A 21,519-nucleotide genomic window follows, 5' to 3' on the forward strand; every position below is an offset into this window, starting at 1 on the left:
ACACCAAGAGTTATTATTTTTTTCTTTTTTTAAGTGTTTTTTAGACAAGGCCTCGTGCAGCCTAGGCTGGCCTTGAATGTGCTACGTAGCTGAAGATGACCTTGAACTTCTGGTCTTCCTACTTTTACCACCACACCAGGTTCACACAGTACTGGGGATCAAATGTCAGGTCAGCAGTCCATCAGGAATGCTGCATCCCGGCCACCAGTTACTTTCTTCTAACACAAGCAAAATTCCTATTTGGATAAAAAGAACTGTTTGGGAAACACTGAAACCTCGGACCTTACTCCAAAGTCCACAGAGTAGCACTATGGCTACCTCCCAACCCAAAGACCCAAACCCCTCCCTTCCTTCATGCACCTCCCCAGATTGGCCACCAGAGGGCTCTCTGGCCTTCAGAACCAATCCTTCCATCAAACTTGGGCCCACAACTGCTTCAGGACAAAAGGACAGTCATTTGGCACTGTAGGACACAGAGAGTTGGTAAGCTGCCACACTGGGGCAATGATCTGGTGTTGACTGACAGCCTGGGCTGCCTCCTGAGATGCAGGAGTGCTCTCTGGGACCCAGGTCAGCAAAGACAAGTCTAGTATTGTCTCAAATTCTCCAATCAACCTCTAAGGTCCCAGCCAAGGAAACTGCTGGGTGAGATTAACATGAAATTAAAAGACATAATAAAAGCAACTTACCTGTCCAGGACGCTACTCACTATAGGTTACACTGAGTCCCCAAACCAATTCAGGGACAAGCTCACCCCTGGGGCATATGATGAGGAAGGGAGGTGGTCTCTTTTAGTTAATGCTCTTAGAAGCTTAGGACTTAGGCAAGGGGCCAAGTGCAGAGACCCTCATTATCCCCGGGGCATTGGTTCTAGGGCCCACCAAGGATACCCAACTTTGGAAGCTTTAGTGCCTTGCATAAAACAGTGTGCTATTTGCCTGTAACCTACACAGGTCTTCCTACATACTCTACACCCTCTCTAGACTGTTCTCATACCTAAGATCATGCGGATGAGAGGTGAGGGAACCATAAAATCTATACATGTTCAATATTAAGTATAATTTTTCCTTGTGTTTCTTACATTGAGTTGGTTGAATCTATAGCTGAGACACCTACAGACCATGAAGGGTTGATGGAGTCACATCTCCCTAGCACAGGTAAGTTATAAAGTGCAACAGATAACAGCAAGTAGCTGGGGAAGGAGCCATAAATTCCCACCAAACTAGCCAGGGAAGATTCCAGAGACAAGCAGCCAGCTGGTCTGGGTGGTAAAAGTTGAGGCCCAGGTTGAGCAGAGACAAGGGCAGCCAGCTAGGTCAGGAGCCAGCAATGAGAAGGCACAGGGACTGGGAATGTGGACAGCAGGGTCATTCTCACAGACCATGGAGGACTAACAGGATGGAAACAGAGCACAGTGGGGGTGGCCTAGGTACCCAGCAGGTCTGTGGGGGCAGACAGGGAGGCTTCTCTGTGTTCACTGAGGGAGGGCAGATAAGAAGGGATGAAAGCAGGAGCCTCGGATCTCCACGGCAAAGACACGAGGTGAGAGACCTGGCTAGTTAGAAAATGTGGATCTTGGGTAAGATTTTAAAACCTCTTAATGCTTCTGTTTGCAAAGGGCATATTGCCAGAAGTTTCTTTCACTGGCTCTGAATATTAAATGAGATGCTATATAGAAAACTGTTGACTGTCATTGATAAAAAAAAAAGTCCCAACCCACTGTTCTACCCTTACCATTGAAAAGGCAAACTCTGTGTGGTCCCCACAGCCACACACCTTTGTTCCAAGGTCAAGGGCAGAGTGTTGTGGGGAGAGGGGAGGTTACAAAATGCTGGACCTGGGGAGCGGGCTCAGCGGGTAAGAACACTTGCTGCACAAACAAGAGGATCTGAGTTCAGATCCCCAGAGCCCACGTAAAAACCCATCTAGTACATGCTTTTAACCGCAGACAAGAGGATCCCTGGATCTGTCTAGCTGCCCGCCCAGCTCCAGGTTCAATGAGAGACCCTGTCTCTAGGGAGTAAGCAGAATGCCCAACATCCAGGCGCGCGTGCGCGCGCGCGCACACACACACACACACACCCACACACACACACAAAATAAACAAATAAGTGAACATTTAAGACCAAGGCAATGTTATACATTTTTATTGATGATCTCAATTCATCAAGTTGTACACTGAAAAACTGGCAAATTTTTCTTAATGTAGATTAGAATCCATTTTTTTTTTTTTCAGAAAGGTGAAGGAGACTAGCGGTCATGGTCTAGGAAAGCGCACCACTCAAGGTTCCCAGTCTCCAAGCGCATCCACAAAGGGGTAGCTGTCTACCTAGACAACCAGGGTCAGCTCACTGTCACCCACATGTATGTCCCACATGCATGTCTCTATAGAGCAACAGGCTTAGCTCGAGGGACCTGGAGATCTGGGAGCCACAAGACACAAATGACACCTTGATGCGCATCATGTAAAGTGCTTTGACTTCTTCCAACTAATATTTCCAAAACTATTTCTAAACCTTTTCATCTTTTTTTTGCTACTTCCTTTACCCTCAAAACACCCTCCCCCAGGCTGGAAGCAAAGAGAAGAGGCAGGTACCTTGAGCAGCGCTTGAATTCTGGCACCAAAACCCACCGTGTTGCAGTTCCTTGTACCAGCAGGTGGCCTGTGTGAGTCTCGAGGCCTTGGGGTTGACTCCGTCTATGTGCACACACAGAGCCATGGACCAGAAAACGACATCAGTGATGGGGCACATATGCAACAGTGAATTAGTAGCCACCTCAGTTAGGGTAAGCAAGCTCTTCGTGTATACAGATAGCGTGCATGCATAATAACAGATTTCAGAAAACTGCCTTGGCTGTGGCAGACAGGAATAAAATTCCCAAGGCGGGCTGGTTTCAGTCAATTGTGTAGGGTCAGAAGTTGACACTGTGGCCTAAGCAGGATTCCTCCTTAGGGAAGCCACAGTTCAAGAGTCAAGATAAAGCTACCTACACTAGCAAGGGCAATCTGTACTCAGCCAACTGCTGTAGATGCTAACATTTGCAAACACCTAGGCTCTTATGTGCCCCCAAAACCAAGCTGACACCTAAAACTACCTACTGGCATATGCAGAAGGCATTGGAAATTTCTACCCAGGATTCCAGGGGAATGAATGCTAAGTTGGTTTAGGAAGGCAGGATTGTTTAACAGAAAAAAAAAATATATCTCCAGACCCTTTCTCAGATCCCCTCTCCCTCCAACAGACAGACCTATCCCAAGTGATTTATTTTTTGGAGTGTGAAAACAAAGACACAAATTGCAACCTCTCAAAAATAAAAAATAAATTCATTTATTGAAGTGGAAATTTAACACAAGATCCATGTGTTCAACCCAACTGAGACCTAGACGTTCTGACATGAGCCACATGTGTGTGCTTACCCTACTGAAATCACATCCAGGGAGGCACAGGACACACGGTGCTGTCTGGCTATCGCACCCTGCCTGGCAGTGTTCTGACATGAGCCACATGTGTGTGCTTACCCTACTGAAATCACATCCAGGGAGGTACAGGACACACAGTGCTGTCTGGCTATCGCACCCTGCATGGCAGCGCTCTCGGTCCTTGATTCGTACATTCACTGACAGTTACAATACAGACATGGGATTTTATTGTTCATTTAAAAAAAGAAAGAAAATAGCTTCTTTAACATCACCTTGATTTAAACCAAAGCACAGGGCGAACACCAGCCACCTTCCAGTCTCATTTTCCACTTTTTTTTTTTCTTTCTGATAACTGCCTATGAGCACGGTTTAATGTCCCTGGCCAGGGAATGACTCAGGATACACAAAAAGGGAAGGAACCGGCCAGGTGGAAGCCGGTGTCGCCAGCAGGGCTAAAGTGGCTTCAATATTGACCACGGTTTCCAAGGCAGCCAGACGGCTCGCTTCCCCCTAATGGTATCTGATTTGTAATGCACTTTAGAAAATGAAATTCTAAAGTCCACTTGGCGCCACCCTCCTGATTGCCAGCTCCCACTGTCCTGTCTGGTTCCCATATCAGGTCTCTGCAAGCCTCAGTGTCCCAGTGGGAGCGGTGGCTGGGGCTGGCCAGTAGGGAGAGCAAAGCCCTGTCCTCCGTGTGCAGAGAGGACAGAGAGTGCTGTAAACATGATTGGAGCCCCATACGTCCTGGGAAGATCAGGAGAAACGGCAGTGCCCGAAGACATGCCACCGAATAGGGGAAGAAGTCTGAGGATGAGCGAGCCTAAGGACAGGCCCTGGGATCTGCCTTCAGACCACCGACCACTCTTAAGCCATGACTTCCATGAGTGAAGGGCAGACAGTGAGCACCTGCCCATAGGTGTGGCTAGAGAGGTGAGGTGGGTGGAGCTAAGCTAACCCATACCTCTCCTGACCCCAGACATCAGCACATTACAAATGATGCCGCTCTAGTTGGGGCAGGGTGAGCCGCACAGGCTAGATCACACTCTTCCCAGCCAGTGCTCACATTCAAGTCTGGGATAATGGGTCTCTGAACTGTGGGTACAGGCAAGGACCAGGCTGATAGGACCAGGCAGCCTGTCTGCCCTTGGGGCATCTGGCCTTGCCTGTTCTTCCCCTCAACCTTCCATTTATCTGAGTGTTTCCTCACCAGGGGCCATCTGGTTCCCCAGTGACAGCAGGAGAGGCCTGACTCAGGGCTCCTGGGAACCGTAGGCTGCGTGCAGCCGAGGACCCGCCTCCTCTTCCCCCTGGAACCACATGCTTAGCAGCTGCCTGGTATCATCCAGAAAGGCCCTGATCTTCCTGAAAGGGTTCAGCCACCAAACTAGCAGTGCCTCAGGAGCACAGCAAGAGGTCACACCAGGGAAGCTGCCCCTAGCCTAGTGCTAAAGAAGGTACTCCACACGGTCTCAGGCCAGGGGCCCTGAAATGATTGCTGGGCTTGGTCTTGACTTCTAAAACCTCTAACAGTTCTGAATACGCTGTCCCTCCATCCAGGAAGCCTTGCTCAGCTGACTTCTAGGAGAGAGCCTGGCCCACAGCTGGGCTGCTGGAGCCCAAGCCCAGAAATATCAGGTCAGTGTCTGAACCTACTTGGTTCATTTTCCAGCCTGAGACTTCAGAAAGGCATCTGTGAAACCCGGCTGGCACCTAGCCGCATAAGCACCTGTGGAGATGCAAATGAGCAGAAAGAATGATGTGAAAGGCACTGCTCTCCTAAGGGCTAAGGGGCAGCCAGACTGCAATGCTTCCTCTTAGCATCACTGCGTGGGCCAGATGCTGCTGTAAGTCAGAGGCCACCCTTCCCATCCTTTGACCTGGAAGTCACATAGCAGGCTCTGGACAGAACAGCAGGAAGAGACTTGGCTGCAAGGTCAGGCCACAGCCCTTCTAGCTTCTGTCAAACACAAAAGCAAGACCCTGTTCAATTCTTGCTCCTTTCTCTAAACTGAGGTTCAAGGCAAATCCTGTCCCACCCGGAGATGACAGACCTAAAAGCCACGTGACTCTATAGGAGGTGTGATGGGGGATGATACAGATCACAAATAGTGTTTAGTGGTTTCTTGGAAACCTAGGATACAGAGGCATCTTGGGACAAAACAGGGCTTCTGCTCTCTCCCCAGGAAACTGTAAACAATGACCCTTGTGCGTAGTGTCACGAAGAGAAAGTCAGAACCCACACCCCTGTCTCAGCCAACACACCACAAGTACTTCCAAATGCCCATATGGATTCAGTCTCATAAACGGAAGTCCATGTATGCATGGATCTCCTAGAGGCGGTGCAGGCTCACACTTAAGGTCTCTGAGCCAGCTGGGCGGGACAGCTCATGCTAGTAATCTCAATACTTGAGGCAGGGGTAGGAGGACCAAGAGTTCAAGGTTATCCTTGACACAGCAAGTTCAAAGCCAACTTTGGTGCCATGAGACCCTGTCTCAGAAAACAAAAACAAAAAAACAAAACAAACAAAAAGAATGGCCCCTAGGCCACACAACCAAGAGGGTGAAGGACATATACCATGGTCCCCTGGAGCAGGTTTCTTTGTGGCAAGAGAAGCCAAGTGCAAGCTGCTGAAGAAGTAACCCACCATGATGCTGGGTCTGAAGTCAGATCCCCAAATGTAAGCTTAAATAAATTATAAATACCTCCAATAGGGGCAGCATCTCATTATCTTTAAGAGCTAAAGGAATGAAGAGGGCAGTATTGTGACCTACACAGGAAGTGAGAGCTACGGTGGTATGGTCTGAGGGTTTGGGGGTCCAGAAGCCTCTCAGGACTCAGCTGGGTGGGAGAGTGAGGTACACAGCATTTGGGAGCCCAATGAGAAAGAGGCCTGGCTTTGTGAAACATCAGAGTCCCCCACTTACTTAATCTAGCCCTATCCCTGGGAAGGAGGAAATGCCAGGAGCAGGACATTACCTTGTAAATAAAGTGAGCTGTGCTGCGGGAATTTAGGTGTGGCGGTCAGATGGGGGAGACCGGGCTGAGGGAGGAGGTGTGAAGAGGAAAGCAGGGACTGCACCATCACAAGTGTAATGTCTGCTCCTCTCCCTCCTCCCAAACTCAAGGTACCCCAGGGTCCAATGCCAGGTGGAGGAGTACCCAGGCAGCAACCTTGCCTTTCTCCAGAGGCTGAACCATACCTGAGGCTGTGGGGACACTATTGGGAGACACACAAGAGTGGGGGCTTGGCAGGGAACACACCCAGATCCTTATAGGAAGGCACTGGTGGAATTGGTGGAGATCTCGCCATGGCTTGGCTGGATCAGCTCACACAGAGACTCATAGGTCCCCACCACGAAGCCCACGAAGCCCAGGATGCTGATGAGGGCATCCTTGATGATGGTCAGGGGGCTCATGCCCTCCCCATAGTAGGTGGTCACCTCCAGCAGGGGCGGGATGATGAGGGCCAGGGCACTGCTGCTTACAGAGCCCACCAGGGAGATGACCAGGTCCAGGCGTGGGATGAGGATGGCCAGAACACCTGCAGAGAGAGGGGACATCTTTGGTGAAGAATGTCTGAGACTATGCTCACTGGCCAGAAAATTCAGCTTGGGTCCACATTTGGAACACAGGGCTCAAAGGAGATCAAGATGCTATCTAGTCCAATCTCTGGGCAATACATGACCAGAGATGTAGAATTACTATGCTCTCCTGGCTCGTAACAGCACCATCACGAGCTACTACGTCACGATTGCCTTAGTATGTATTCTAGGTTGCCACTGAACTGGAGATCTTCCTGCCTCAGCCCCCAAACACGAGGATTGCAGCCACTCTCCAAGCTGGTCTTCTATTGAGTCTCTCCCAAAGGAAAGGGCGGGGTAGAGAAAAGTGGGTGGGCCTTCCTGAGGGACCACTCACTTCCTTACACTGATGGATCCCATATGGTGTTTATAACTCCAGTTCTAGGAGATCTGATGCCCAGGCACCAGACACACATGTGGTAAAACATCCAAACACATAAAATTGAAATAATAAGAGACTGGGCTGAAATCTCCCTTTTTTTCTTGGATGTATAAGTTGACGAAGGGAAAGAAAACTAAAGAAAACATTAGAGACAGCAATTAAAAAAAAAAGGCTGCCCATAAAGTACGCGGATATAACTGAAAATAGCCACATCAAGATGCAAAGTGACTCACCAATCAACTTTACCACAAGAATTGAATACACAGAGAAGAAAGAACAAAATGAACCCACACAAGTACATTTGAGTTGGTGCTACCCTAAGAGACCTCTCTTCTGCCTTCCACAATTACTTCAAAGTCTCCAGGGAAGTGGGGAAAAGCTATGGAGCTGGCAAAGATGAAGGGGCTGCCTCCTTTCATAGGACAAAGGACCCGAACAGATCACAGGAGATGGGAGTGCAGAATATGCTCTCAAAGATCAAACACAGCCCGTCCCTGTGAGTGCCCTTCAGTACAAAGGACAGTGAGGCCCAGACAGAGCCAGGAAAAACACAGCAGAAAAACCGAGAGAATCTAAGGACAGGATGAGGTCTGGAGCCAGGGATTGCCAGTTCCTGCAGGATGGCGTACGAATAAGCCGTTCGGGAAGTAAGCCCTATGCTTCGGGACATTTTACAGAGACAAACCTATTTTTTTCTGGAGGATCTGCATTGGGAAGGCAAGTTATTTGAATGCTCCATACCCTATCTTGCAAAACCCTTTAGATTCAAGAAGCAGGCCCTCAGAACTGACGAGACAAGCCACTGTGCACACAGAAGCACTACTCAACACTTGAGCTAAACCATGGCAGACACACAGAGTGGGCACCGGGAGCCGCTGCAGAGGGTGAGATCACAGTGTAGTCTGTGTGGTTGGTTGCTTCTTAGTTTATCTGTCTCCAGGGCTGTTTCTGCCAGGAGACAGGCTGGAGTCTGCCAAAGAGCAGGAGAAGCCAGAGTTCTCAGGGTTAGGCATGCTCCAAAAAGCTGGAGGACCCACGATGACCAGACTCAGTCTGCAAGAAATCCTCAGGAGAGCTGCCCAAGGTTAAGTTAGAGGATCAAGGTCACCCCCTTAGTTCTAGAGAGTTCTTTCTACATAGATGTCAAGAAGGCTGGCCTTCTACTCACTGTCCTTGCAGGAAAACAATGGTGAGTCAAATATGGTGGGGTCAGTAAGGTCAGAGGTTCTAGGTCATTTAACACAAGCTGTCCTCTGCCCTCTACATGGGTCCCACCACCATCTGTGCATATAACAGTAAATAAGACAACAACAATAACAAAACCAATTTAACTTCGGTTCAGTTTACAAACATATGTGTATGTATGTGTGGATGAGCCTGAGGAGGGAGAAGAAAAATCATATAGGTCCATATTTATTCCAAAGGTAGAGGCTAGGATTAAGTAATTTAAGGACATTTCAGGGAATGTCTTGATATAATAAGTAATGAGATGTATGACCCAAAACAATAAAACTAACACAAAAGCTTAATTTGGAAAACTGCAAATCTCCTGAAAATTCAAACTGGAAATTAGGGGCCAGTTGGTTATAAATTCCCCATTTTAACTCACAGAAGCAAGAGGAAAAGTTAATTTTTAAAAATTGACCTTGCTTTCAACAAACAGAACATAGGTTATATTCTGATTTTAATGTTTAACTTATACCACTTGGCTCAGGATAGGGTATAGGGGAAATTAAAAAAAAAAAAACAGAGGTAAACAATCAGGTTAATCGACAGATGTTCAAAGATGAATATATAAAAAAATCTAGGGTCATTTCCCCAGCTCAGGATGGACAGCTATTTAAAACAACAAACACATACCTTCAATCAAACTAATGAGTCTTCATTGCAGAGAAGGCAAAGTGGCTAGCTATTGATTGACAGAGAGAGACAAGGTTTTGTGTATCCCAGGCTAGCCCTGAGCTCTTGACCCTCCTGCCTAGACATCCTAGTGGATGTGATTGAAGCAGTTATCCATCTATCTGTCAATTCATCATCCATCCATCTATCCATCCTTTTATCCAGTTATCTATCCATCCACCCATCCATTCATCTATCTATCCATCCACCCAGCCACCTACCCATTTATCCATCATCTATCTACCTAGCTGTCATCTATCTATCTATCTATCTATCTATCTATCTATCTATCTATCTATCTATCTATCTACTTACCTACCTACCTACCTACCTACCTATCATCTACTGAAACAGAGTCTCATATATCCCAGGCTGAACTCAAACCCTTGATCTTCTGTCTGTCTGTCTGTCTATCATCTATTGAAATAGGGTCTCATATATCCCAGGTTGACCTCAAACCTCTAATCCTCCTGCCTCTACCTCCTCAGTGCTGGACTTGCAGGTGCACACCACACATTAGTAGTGCTCATGATGGAACCCCAGGGCTTCATGTATGCTCAGTAATCATGCTGCAAACTGAGCTACATCCCCAGCCCCCTGAAGAGGCTTTTAGATTGTTACCCACTTCAGCTGGGACAATAGCAGTGTGTCTTTGTTCTCTATTGTACTTTAGACCTCATCTATAAACTACCGTCCCTACTTCAGAAATCTCTGGGGATCGCTGAGAACCAATGCTTCATGCGTCAACTTCAGTAGCGTGGTTGTGTGCCAGGCTCTCAGTGGGGATTCAGATGTCCTCTAGGCTTTAAGTAGGTGGTTCTCAACCTTCCTAATGCTGCAACCTTTTAATACAGTTATTCATGTTGTGATGACTGCAACCATAAAATTATTTTGTTGTTACTTCCTAACTGTAATTTTGTTACTGTTATGAATCATAATGTAAGCATCTGATATGCAGGATATCCAATAGGTGACCCCTGAGGAGGTCACAGCCCACAGGTTGAGAACTACTGCTTTAAATAAATACAGAAATAATGTCTTCTACTCACATGTGACGCAGACCATCGCAGTGCGTACACAAAGGTCCACCACCATCTTGCAACGCTCAGGCACTCGGGACTCAATGACGGGAATGACGATCTCAGCCGCGACGTAGAACTGGAGAGCGTATGTGAAGAAGATGCCTATGGAGTACAGCAGCTTCACAGACTGGTACAACCTGCAGAGAGTGGGTGCTCTCAGGAGCCTGGCAGCGCACTCTGACAGCCCTGGACAGAGGCCAAAGCCACCCTGCACCCTGCACAACTGGAAAGGTCACCAACCCACAGGGTCTTCAGATTCAGAAGCTTTAGGCCTGGCTTTCTCTTCTCTCTTCTCTTCTCTCCTCTCTCTCTCTCTCCCTCCCTCTCTCCTTCTCCCATGCACACACGCACACACGCATACACAGATTAAATGCAAATTAATTTTTAAAAATTAGTCCTCCATAGCTTTTGTGTAAGGAAAGACTATAAAAAAAATGAAACATTAATTCACAGAAAACTGACTAAATCACAGTACCCTCACATAGCTCTTCAAAATGAGGAGGCGAGCCAGGTACATCATAACCCTAGCACTCTGGAGAAGGAAGCAGAGAGATGAAGAGTCCAAGATCAGTCTCTGCTACATGACAAGTCTGGGCTGCATGAGAACTTTCAAAGAAAGAAAGAAAGAAAGAAAGAAAGAAAGAAAGAAAGAAAGGAAGGAAGGAAGGAAGGAAGGAAGGAAGGAAGGAAGGAAGGAAGGAAGGGAAAGAAAACCTACACACACAATACACACACACTTACACACCGCTGAGTGACACACTGTGAATGCAGAGAGTGTGCCCCATGGTGTAGTAAAACATTCTCTTTACACCTTCTGTATATCTGGGATCTTTGCCCTCTGCGCATGAGCAAATACCTTTCAAAAATAACTACTGGACTCTAACAAGCCACTTTTGCCCTTCCCATGCAATTCAGCGCATCTTAGAATCAGTTTGTGGTGGTGGCGGGGAAGGGGGGAGGCAGAAAGGAGCATAGGCCCCTCCCCATCCCAACAGAGATGCCTTTTACCACAGACCTCAGAAACTCCCCACGGAGGCCACTGACATACCATGGGGTACTCCAACTTAGCACCCCAGAGCACAGTGCTTTTGAACCCGACTCAGTACACACAGGAAGGGCCACTCTGTCTTCAGCAGAAACCCACCTTCATCAAGACCTGTGCATAGAGCAGCGAGAGCCACTGGCCGCTCTGGGCTTGATTTAAATGTCTTATGTGTGTTATGTGAACAGGTCGTTGCTGTAGTTGAACTAAATGCCTAGATGAGGCTCTTAAGCTGTGAGGACATCCTGGAAAAGACTAGGGTGGGTAAAAACGTCTCTCTTGTTAAGTGTAAGCAATACAAACTCTTTGAGGGGGGAAAACAGTCATCGGGCTGTGCCCTGAGTTAAGACCCTGAGCCCTCCAGAGAGCTGCTAAATCCGGAGTCAGGAGCGTCCCCTGCAGGCATATCCACGTAAATGCACCTTACAGAAGCACGGGGTGAGTTGAAGGCAGCTGAGTGGGGCGAAGACAGCTGGGGGGACCCTCAGATGCCTGCTGCCTAGGATCCTGGACTACACACCGGCCCTACTGAGTCAGCAATTTTCTCTATTTGTCCTCACCCAGTCTCTCCACTCAGAGTGCCATCAAATCGGCTGTATGGAAGGAAAGGCTGCTCTCGGTCCCTGGGTGTTTCTCAGTGTGAGCAGAACAGGGGCTCTCTACAATGGGGTTTTCAACTTCCAACCAGAGACTGCTTAGCCCTCGCTCTGGGACATCCAGACACTTCTGCAGGTCTTAGCGTTTCCCTATAGCATGTCCGCCTAGGAAAGACACTCGAGAAAGAACTCCCAAGAACCAGCAGCCCACCGACACAGCAGTCTGTGACTGCCCAGACAGGTCTGCCCTCCTCCACAGGTGTCTGGAATGACAAAGTATAGATTGGATACTCAGTTCTTTTGGGCTCCATATTTCCCAGGAGAAAGCCTCATCAGATGGATGATTCACACATGAATTCAGTACAAGCTGCTGCAGGAATCACAAGGTCAGGGTAGCCAAGTGACAAGGAAATGCAACATTCTGACCCATCACCTTCTAGAAGCTTCCAGTCTCCTCCCCACCACATACCAGCAGTTGGGCAGGTTGAGTGTGATGCTGCCCTTAATACTAGCTCCAAACTGCAGGTACCCCAGGCTCCCCAGGCTGATGTAGAGTGCAGTGACAATGGCCATCCCGAAATACAGGATGAACGGAAACTTCTGTGAGTCCTTCATTTTGTTCTCAAGGGGTAGCACCTACAAAAAAGTCGTAAGGGGAAAGAAAGCACGTGAGAAAGAAAAGTGGGCACACCACAAAACTAGCATCATCAGGGGCCTGGGGAGCTTTGCTGTGCATGCACGAGAACCTGAGTTCAGATGCCCAGAACCCACAAAAGAGTCAGGTGTGGTGGCGTGAATCTGTGACCCCAGCAGCTGGCAGAGGGAGGGTGGGGGAGGAGGACAGGCTCATCAGTGGAGCTCGCTGGCCTGACAACAGTCTAGGCAACGCAGGAAATCCTAAGTTCAGTGACAGAGGTTAGGTCCCAAAATGGACATGCAAGATGGAAACACTTGATGTTGACTTCTGACCTCCAAACACAAAAGCATACACACTCGTGTGTGTGCACAAACACACACACACGCACAGGTGAACACATGCACATGAAAACACACACACACACACACACACACACGACATCTTGAAAGAAAATAGAATCTTTATTGCCAGACCCCCAAGTACACTCTTCTTTAGTGCACAGTGAATCAGCTAATCGATTAGCACTACACTCTCAGGCACACAAAGGGCTTCAGAACCCACTGTCTAACGAGGAGTGGGGAGAGGTGAGACATCAGAGGCTGGGGGTGTCCTTCACCTCACAGCAGCATGGCCCCCAGCAAGACTCTGACACTTGTCCTGAGCTTGCTGCCTCCAGCCAATTTTCCTAAGGATGAGCTTCCCTTCCTTGCTTTTTGTGGGGGTAGGGGAGGGTTTCCTGTATCTAGACTGGCCTCAAACTAGCTATGTAGCCAGTGATGACCCAAACTCCTGATCCTCTCATCCCCACTTCCCGAGTGCTGTGACAAAGGGCACGTGCCACCACATCCAGCTCAAGAGATGATTTCCAATGGGGGTTCCTAAGCACTAAAGCAGACAGTGGGGAGACTGGGGTGCTAGCAAGCACTCAGGCCCACACCATGGTGCCCCTCTTACCACGCCGATGCCTTCAAAAGCAAAAATTGCTGTGCCGAAGAACAGAGGGTAGGTCTTCCATGGAGCCACCAAGGGGAGGTGGCTGGGGTCCGGGATACTCTGAAAAAGACGAACAAAGCCAAGGGCTACTCAGAGATTGGGGCTTTGAATCGAAAGTCAGAGCACTCCTAAATCCAAGATATATAAAAAAAAAAAAAAAAAAAGGAAGAAGCTAACAAACAGTCAAGCTTTCTCTCTCTTCAGACTGGGAAGCCCCTGCTTGCTCTGGATAAAGATCTGCCCAGTATAGCATAACTGCCCACATGCTGACACCTGCATAAAGCTCCACTCTCGCTCGGTGATCCCATCCCCAGACATCTGATACAAAAGAAGAAACTCAAGAGATAAAGAAACTGTCAAAGCTACCTAGCAAAGAAACGAAAAACCATCTTAAATACTCCAAGAGAAGAGATCAATTAGCCACATGCCAAACCTATCACAGAATATTACACACTATACAAAAAGTAAAAGTTAAAGGCAGACATTGGAGTACATGCTTGTAAACCCAGAACTTTAGAAGATCAGGAGTTCAAAATCAGCTTGGACTCTGTACATGAGATAGTAAAGAAGAACATGAAAAATTGACTATGAAATAATATTGAGGAAACATTATTAATTCATTATAGTCAGGTGCTGTGACTTACATCTGTAATCTCAGTCCTTAGGAGGCTGAGGCAGGAGGATCAAGAGTTCAAGGTCAACCTATGGTTTACAGTGAGTTTAAGGCCAGCCTGGGCTACCTGGTCTAAAAAACAAATCAACCACAACCACACAGTTATATAATAATGGCGATGCAACTCTGCAAACATCCACAGAGATAAACCTGGAAGACATGATTTCTAGATTAGTCTCTTCCTCCCCCACCTTATTTTTTTTCATCCGCTAGGCTGAGCACTTCCAACTATCAAGAAGCACAAGAGAACAATGTTGAGGAATGCTGAGCAAAGGCAGCAAAATGATTTTTTTAAAAACATAAAAGTCAAAGCTGAGGGTGAGGGTGGCTCCATCATTAAGAGCACACACTACTCTTGCAGAAGACCCAAGTTCAATTCCCAGCACCTGCACTGAATGTCTCACTACTATTATGTGACACCAGGAAGACCTGGCGCCCTCTTGTGGCCTCTACAGCACCTGTACTCATGTTCATATACCCACATGTAAATCTATCATTTTAATTTTTAAATTTCGACTCTAAGAAAAAAGAGAAGCATTTTAGTATGCAGGATATAGACAAATAGGTATCTCTGCTCTAAGATGAGACCTGAGCACAAGATCATCTAGAAACTATTCCTGAGTCGCAGATGAAAAGAAACTAGAAACCAGTGCTACCGTGGGCTAGTGACAGACAGCTACCAGGTTCATCTATCGTCAGATGGAGCTGCGGGTAGGGAGTATCACGATTCCCAGCTATGGGTGCTGGTGACTGAGACAGGGGGGAAGGACAGCCATCATTCCATCAGTTGAGTGACTGATGCTGGCAATGCCGATCTACAACCCAACTAAGGAAGCGGAGAAAGTTCCCTGTACAGAGGAGCTTGCCAATTATACACACAAGCTTAACTCTACAACAATACCAACAAAATAAAAATGTCATAAAAAATATAGATCAAAAAACCGAGGTGGGATAATTTCTTTGGTCTGTCACTGGAGTAAACATCTGCTCCCACCTCCCCAGGAAACTGTGCCACATCCAGACTACATACACCGCATGTAAGCAGTGTATGACCACTCCATTTGATTTCCCTATTCCACAGGATGGGGAAGGGTCTGGGACTGTACCTGGACGATGAACTGGTAGATTGTGACCAGACTGACCAGCATGCTGACATTGGCCAGCAGGGAGAAGATGGACAGGATGCGCAGGTTCCTAATGAAAGTCAGCAGCACCAGGAAGGGCAGGAAGACGAGCATGTAGAGTCGAGAGTCCATGGTGGGCACCAGGACCACAGTCTCGTTGTTGTGACAGTTGGTGGTGGTCCCGTTGGCCGCCTCTATCACCTGGAATGAGAAGAAAAGAGCCAGTAGGTATCCAGCCAGAGAGGGTCTTTAAGTAGGCACCTATGACTGAGGAACCTCTCTGGGAGTCTTCATTGTTGCGAACCAGTTAAGTCTGGATTGATCATGTCTCACAAAAGACAGAAGGATGTGGGAGACAGACAGAAAGATAGTGTTGAGTTCTTTCACATTCTGATCCTAAGCGTTCCTGCTGGTGCTCAGGAAACAGAGGGGAAAGCCTGCAGGCCCTGATCCAGCTGTAACTAGCCCGCCTGAAATGAAAGGGAACACGCTAAAGAAACACTTGAGTCCTTGTTCTGGCTATCTGGACTCTGGAATCTTAGACAGCTGGAGTTCCCCCCAGGAATCCCCCACTGAGAACAGGAGGACCTGGTGCCAGCCAGATGGGGAACTGGTCTCCTGGAAAATGGAAGGGATTCCACACTGTGCCAACAAGACAACTTGTCAAACCACCTTGCAGGAGAGACTGGAGCACAGACAATGATGGGCCAGGGGCACCTTGACCAGGGCTAGTAATTATTCCTATCTCCTTCCTTCTATTTGAACCTTAATCTCCTGTCAGGACCCTGAAGATGCACTTGGTGGGGATCCACGGGCCCTTCCTCTCAGAGAGGCCATATGGAATACGTCCTTTTCTGTTCTTCATTATCAAGTCTACTCTTTTAATTGACTGATTCAGGACAGGTGGCTGAACCTGGCTTATCAGAGAGCTGGGACATAGGCTCTGACCCTAACTCATTAACACAGCCTTTAGGGCCAAGGGTCTCAGACACCCTATGTCTGAGAGATACAAGCCTGGCTTCCGTCAAGAGCTGATGGACCCTGGCCCCTAAGCCTGCCCAGCAGCCTCTACAGAGCTGACCACTTCTACAGAAAAAGGTCCCTTTACTAAAGACTTTAACAGAAGTAACACTAGGGGGTGCCACATACTGCGGCTTCCTCCGCCTGTTGCCTAGGATTACAAAAGACCAGCCCACGAGGAGCTTCTCCTTAGGTAGGGAAGACTTCAGCCAGGTAGAGACAAAGGAGCTCCAGCCAGCTGAAGACAACACAGGCGAGGAAAGTCAAGGTCTCTTTCCACGACAGGTTTTCAGATGAGAATCAGACACCAAAGGTTCAAACCCAAACCAATTTGGCTTGGGAGGGGCCTTGAACAAAATCACTCCATTCCTACCCTTCCCTTCAGAAGAACTCTACCTGTTTAAAATTGTCAGCCAGAAACACAAAGTAGACGCAGCAGAATCCCAGCTGAGTGACAATGAGAAAGAAGTCCACGATGCGCCTGTAGAGGGGCGAGAGGAACAAAGGCCATCAGATCCGAAGGCTTCCCCGGAGACGACCATCTGAGCAGGTGATCAGGACGAGCTGTGGTGTCACCTGTCCAGAATCTAGGGAGGAGGGTGTGGAGGGGCTATCTATACGCTGCAAGTCCCTTCCCTCGCCTTTCTGCATGAGCTCACGGCATCGCCAGAGTACAGCCCAGTCTGGCCTTCTTCTGCCCATCCACCAAGCGCAAGTCTTCCTTCCTAAAGCTACAGAGAGCCCTTGGCGTGAAAGACCAGGAAGCAGGCCCTTTTCAGCCTCCTCCTACATCGAGCTGCAGGGAAATATGCCGACGTACCAAAGCAGACTGCTGGCTGAGGCACTTGGCCACCGCTGGTGACGATCTGAAGCCCCAGCGAAAGGAACAGGGTTACAGACCCTTCTTGATGGAACAGGGCACAGCAGTTAGAAAGAATGGGTCAGACCTGGAACTGGTTCTGGAGGAACCTTACCCAAGGCATCAAAGGAGACAAAGCAAGTTTCCAAATGGCACACACAGGAAGAGCCGCTTGCCAAAAAGGGGTAAATGCAAGAGCATCTGTATGAACACAGAAAGTTCCAGAAAAAACAGAAGGGCACCCGTGCCACTGGACTATGACCAGCATTTAATTCTATTTTTCAAACTGTGTCCTCTTGCCAAGTGCAAACAATGTTCTTCCTATGAGAATAAGGAAGGATGTGCGGGAAAATGGAGGGAAAGGAGGGAGGAAGGAACAGACAAACTATGGTGGACACTCGGCAGCCTGGCTGCTCCTCAACAGAAGATTTTGCTAAAGGAGAGAGACAGAGAGAGAGAGAGACAGAGAGAGACAGAGAGAGAGAGAGAGAGAGAGAGAGACAGAGAGAGAGAGAGAGAATAAAGGAAGGAAAGAGGGAAGGAGAAGAAAGTTACACGCCCTAGTATGGGGTGGGGCTATAAATGACAGCAAGCATTGTTTCACTACGACAAAAGTAAGTCTTCAGACCCCTGACAATGTGAATTCTCTACATCCAGACAGGAATGAAAACTGGGTTGTTTCCCTCCAGTCACCTGAAAAGTCGGGAGAAATTCTCCTAGGTTCCCCACCTGCTCTGGACACTGCTCTTGCCCATCCCACGCCCTTCATCCCACACAGCCAGACTCCATCCTGGGGCCTCTTAGCCATGCTCCATTGCTGTCCTCTTCCTTGGTCCCAGCTTCTCTTCTCTTCCCATGCATCTTTCACCCTACAAAAGCCACAAGTCCCTGCAGTGTGGGGATAACACGGTTCACACCAGAGAAGCTCCTTTTCTAAGCTAGAAATACTTTTGTGCCATTTATAAGAGATGACATGAAATACATTTGTTGAACAAACCAGAGCCCTCACAGCCTGAGGCTCTCAGGGTTGGTCCTGTAGATCAGGCTCCGTATGTTAAAGATGAGGAAACTGAGGCCCAGAGAAGGCTGGGCTCATAGCCTACCATTTGTCGAGCCAACCCCAATGCTACCCTCCACTCAGGGCACTGTCCCCAGATCATGCCCGCTTGTCTCTGGTCCCCACGTTGGGAGCTGTGGCCAAGAGGAACAAGGGCAGTCAGTTACCTTCCCCAGTGGGAGTGGCTCCGGACCCAGGCGCTGGGGCTGCATTCCAGTCCATACATCACTGTGTCCCCATAGTCCAAAAAGGGTTTGTTCAGTCTGGGGGTGGGGGTGGGGGTGGGATACAGGAAAAGCAGAATGGATGGGTTAGACGACGACAGTAAAAGAACAAATGGAGACACCCTAGGGGACCTTTGAGCCCTGTAAGGTCCACATGTGGGGTGCATGTACATCTGTGTACACACATGCATACATGTTCACATATGTACAGCTGCACATACATGAAAGCCAGACGAGGAAGACTGGGTGTCTTCCCCAATCACTCTCTCCCATTTGCTTTTGAGGCAGGCGCTCTTCCTGGGCTTGGAGTTTGCCCACTATTAGAATGGCTGTCCAGGAAGCCTCAGGAACTTCCTGTCTCTGCTTCTCCAGTGCAGCGCTGCAGGAGCTCACCTCTGCACCCAGCGTCTTTTTGGTTTTGTTTGCTTGTTTTAACATGGTTACTGGTTTCTGAACTCAGATGCCCTTCCTACACATTACGCATTTTACTAAATGAGCCCTCTTCCAACTCCTGGGTCACAGGTATTAAGCAAATGACATGGAATCCTCATCGCAATCCAGAAGCACCTGGTAGAGGTAAGTATTTCAGGGCAATAATGAGCAAGCACAGAAGTTAGGATGTGCTCTCTGTTTGTTGGACAAGTATAAATTTAATAGATGAACCCAAAAATTATAATAATAATAATAATAAGCAGAGGAAGGCAACACCACAGTGACAGCACCCATCCCCAGCTAGGTGACAAGCCCAGAGGAGCTGTACAACCCACTTTCAGACTGACAAAGGACCCATGCTGGCAATCTACCGCCCCTCAGGAAATGGCTCAGGGCTCTTACCTGCGGCATAAGTGATGAGCACACTTCACCAGAATCCCCATGCAGTGCACAGCCACGATGCCAATCACCAGCAGACTGAGAGGACCCAACTAGGGACCGAGGTTGCAGACAAAAGAAAGAGAAGCAGGCAGAATTAGGAGAAAGCCCAAGAGGGATCGGATGCACAGGTGATAAAATGCTACTGAGGCACTTCTAGAGACACAGTTCCAGCCGACAGAGAGAGATGGTTCAGGAGATTGGATCTGTGTGCCCTCAGACCTGGTCCAGACAGTTAATCTTGCAGACAATGGATCCACAGAGCAGAAGTTCCCGGCGGGCTCTGGGATGTAGGAGGGAAGTTATCCTGCGGGTGATCAGCAAGGTCAACACTTGGACGGTCAACATCTCTGAAACCGTGATGGCGCTGGGCAAGCAGATTATGTGTGGAGAGTCAAAGGGAGGGCAGGACTGCCAGCTAAAGTCACTGAGCCAAGCTCAGGGCCTAGGAAGTGCCTGGTACACAGAGGGCCCTAATGCATAACTTTCGATGCATGGATGTCTGAAACCCTTACCAAGAGGCCTGCATTCTTCACTGCCAGTGGCAGTCCCAGGAGTCCGGTGCCAATGTTGCCTTTTAGTAGGTGGATCAAGGTCTGGAACCATCTGAGGCAGGAAGGCCAAGAGGGAAGCATTAGTTACAATGTGGGCCAATGCCTATCTGCAAGGCCCCAACATGAATTATCTTACCTAATTTCCCAAACAATCTTATGACATTTTATTTCATAGATGAGAGACCAAATAGTTCAAAGAGCACACTTCGAATGTGTGCTCAATGACAGCACTTCCTGACCCCTCCTCTCTTAGAAGTCAGTACAGAGGGATGATGGAGGTTCTCTCTAGGTGTTCCATCTTTTCCGGCTTCATACAGGGCTAGATTAGATCACTGAGTGATGACTGATGTCTCCCGAAATGACACCGAGGATAACAAGATGTAGGATGTGTGGGAAAACAGGGGTAACCAAAAAATAAAGTCCAAGCTAGGTATGGTGGTAATACTTAATCCCAGCACCTAGGAGGCAGAGATAGGTCAATCTTCAAGAGTTCAAGGCTAGCCTGAGTCACACACCCAGTGCCAGGCCAGCCAGGACTAACAATATAGTGAGTCTCTGTCTTAAAAACAAAAACCAAATAAACAAACAAAAAAAAACCCACTAAATAAATGAATAAAATAAAGTCCAACCCCTCTACTACACAATACCCGGTGGGTCTCAACATTCTTACTAGGCCAGGCATGGTGGTGCACGCCTTTAATCCCAGCACTTGGGAGGCAGAGGCAGAAGAATCTCTGTGAGTTCAGGGCCAGCCCTGGTCTACATAAGTTCCAGAAGGGCCCAGGTTAAATAGAGAGACCCTGTCTCAAAACAGCAACAACAAAAAGTTGCTATTGGATTTTGTGTTTGAAAAAAATAGAGGCCAGCTGCTTCTCCAGGCCCAGGACTAGAGAAGCCCTCTTCAGGGGATCCCTGATTTACCCCATACCTTAAGGACAGCTGTCCCTCTAAATTTGTACGGATTGTCCCCATTATTTCATGACTTCATATAAAGCCTCTCATGTGTTCTCATTCATATTTTTTTTTCACTCAACAAATACTTGGGCGGGTCTGGATGAGTCAGACATGGATGCCAGCCTCTGCGGACATGTACTATCTGGAGGGAAACACAAGATGAAGGGTGGGGGACACAGCCAGGGAGAACTGAGGCGTGAGAGTGGAGGGCAGAGACCTGAGGCCAGAAGGTGAGGGGGATGCCACTGCCACAGGAAGGCAGCAGGTTCATCCCAGACTACAGAGGAGTGTGCTGTTGTGGCCTCTTTTGTCTTTTGTTCCCCGTGACAGAGTAAGAAACAGCTCAAGTGAGGTGCCTCCAATCACTCAAGACTTGACCCTGGACATAAAAATCCTTTTGCACAAACAGCCCTCAGGATCCCTCAAAACGGGCGCTCGCACACAAATCTGCATTTGGCAGAAACCGAAAGCCAACAGCACTCGCTGCCCACAAAGGCCATTCCCTCCAGTCTACCAGGAAGGTCATCGGATCAGTTTGCCATTCTGG

At 48.3% G+C, this 21,519-nt stretch overlaps 1 protein-coding gene across 2 annotated transcripts in view; it reads right to left on the reverse strand.

The window, feature by feature from the left end:
- Window positions 1-3,306: 3,306 nt before the first annotated feature.
- Slc36a1 (solute carrier family 36 member 1) overlaps window positions 3,307-21,519 on the reverse strand; it is a 34,309-nt gene continuing 16,096 nt past the window's right edge. Inside the window, exons 3-12 of one of the 2 annotated variants that reach the window (XR_012912404.1) lie at window positions 19,980-20,070; window positions 19,429-19,517; window positions 18,538-18,633; window positions 16,851-16,935; window positions 15,417-15,635; window positions 13,599-13,697; window positions 12,477-12,643; window positions 10,337-10,506; window positions 3,521-6,966; window positions 3,307-3,419 (exon numbers count right to left, since the gene is read on the reverse strand). Coding sequence is in view for 1 of the 2 variants with exons in the window: in XM_075992557.1 (XP_075848672.1) it covers window positions 6,695-6,966; window positions 10,337-10,506; window positions 12,477-12,643; window positions 13,599-13,697; window positions 15,417-15,635; window positions 16,851-16,935; window positions 18,538-18,633; window positions 19,429-19,517; window positions 19,980-20,070 (1,288 nt within the window). In the remaining variant the exon portion in view is untranslated. Of the gene's footprint in view, window positions 6,967-10,336; window positions 10,507-12,476; window positions 12,644-13,598; window positions 13,698-15,416; window positions 15,636-16,850; window positions 16,936-18,537; window positions 18,634-19,428; window positions 19,518-19,979; window positions 20,071-21,519 lie in introns of both variants that reach the window. The other variant, XM_075992557.1, reaches the window with a different exon arrangement.

This window comes from Microtus pennsylvanicus, chromosome 11 (assembly GCF_037038515.1).
Source record: "Microtus pennsylvanicus isolate mMicPen1 chromosome 11, mMicPen1.hap1, whole genome shotgun sequence".
In the NCBI taxonomy this organism is placed as follows: domain Eukaryota; kingdom Metazoa; phylum Chordata; class Mammalia; order Rodentia; family Cricetidae; genus Microtus; species Microtus pennsylvanicus.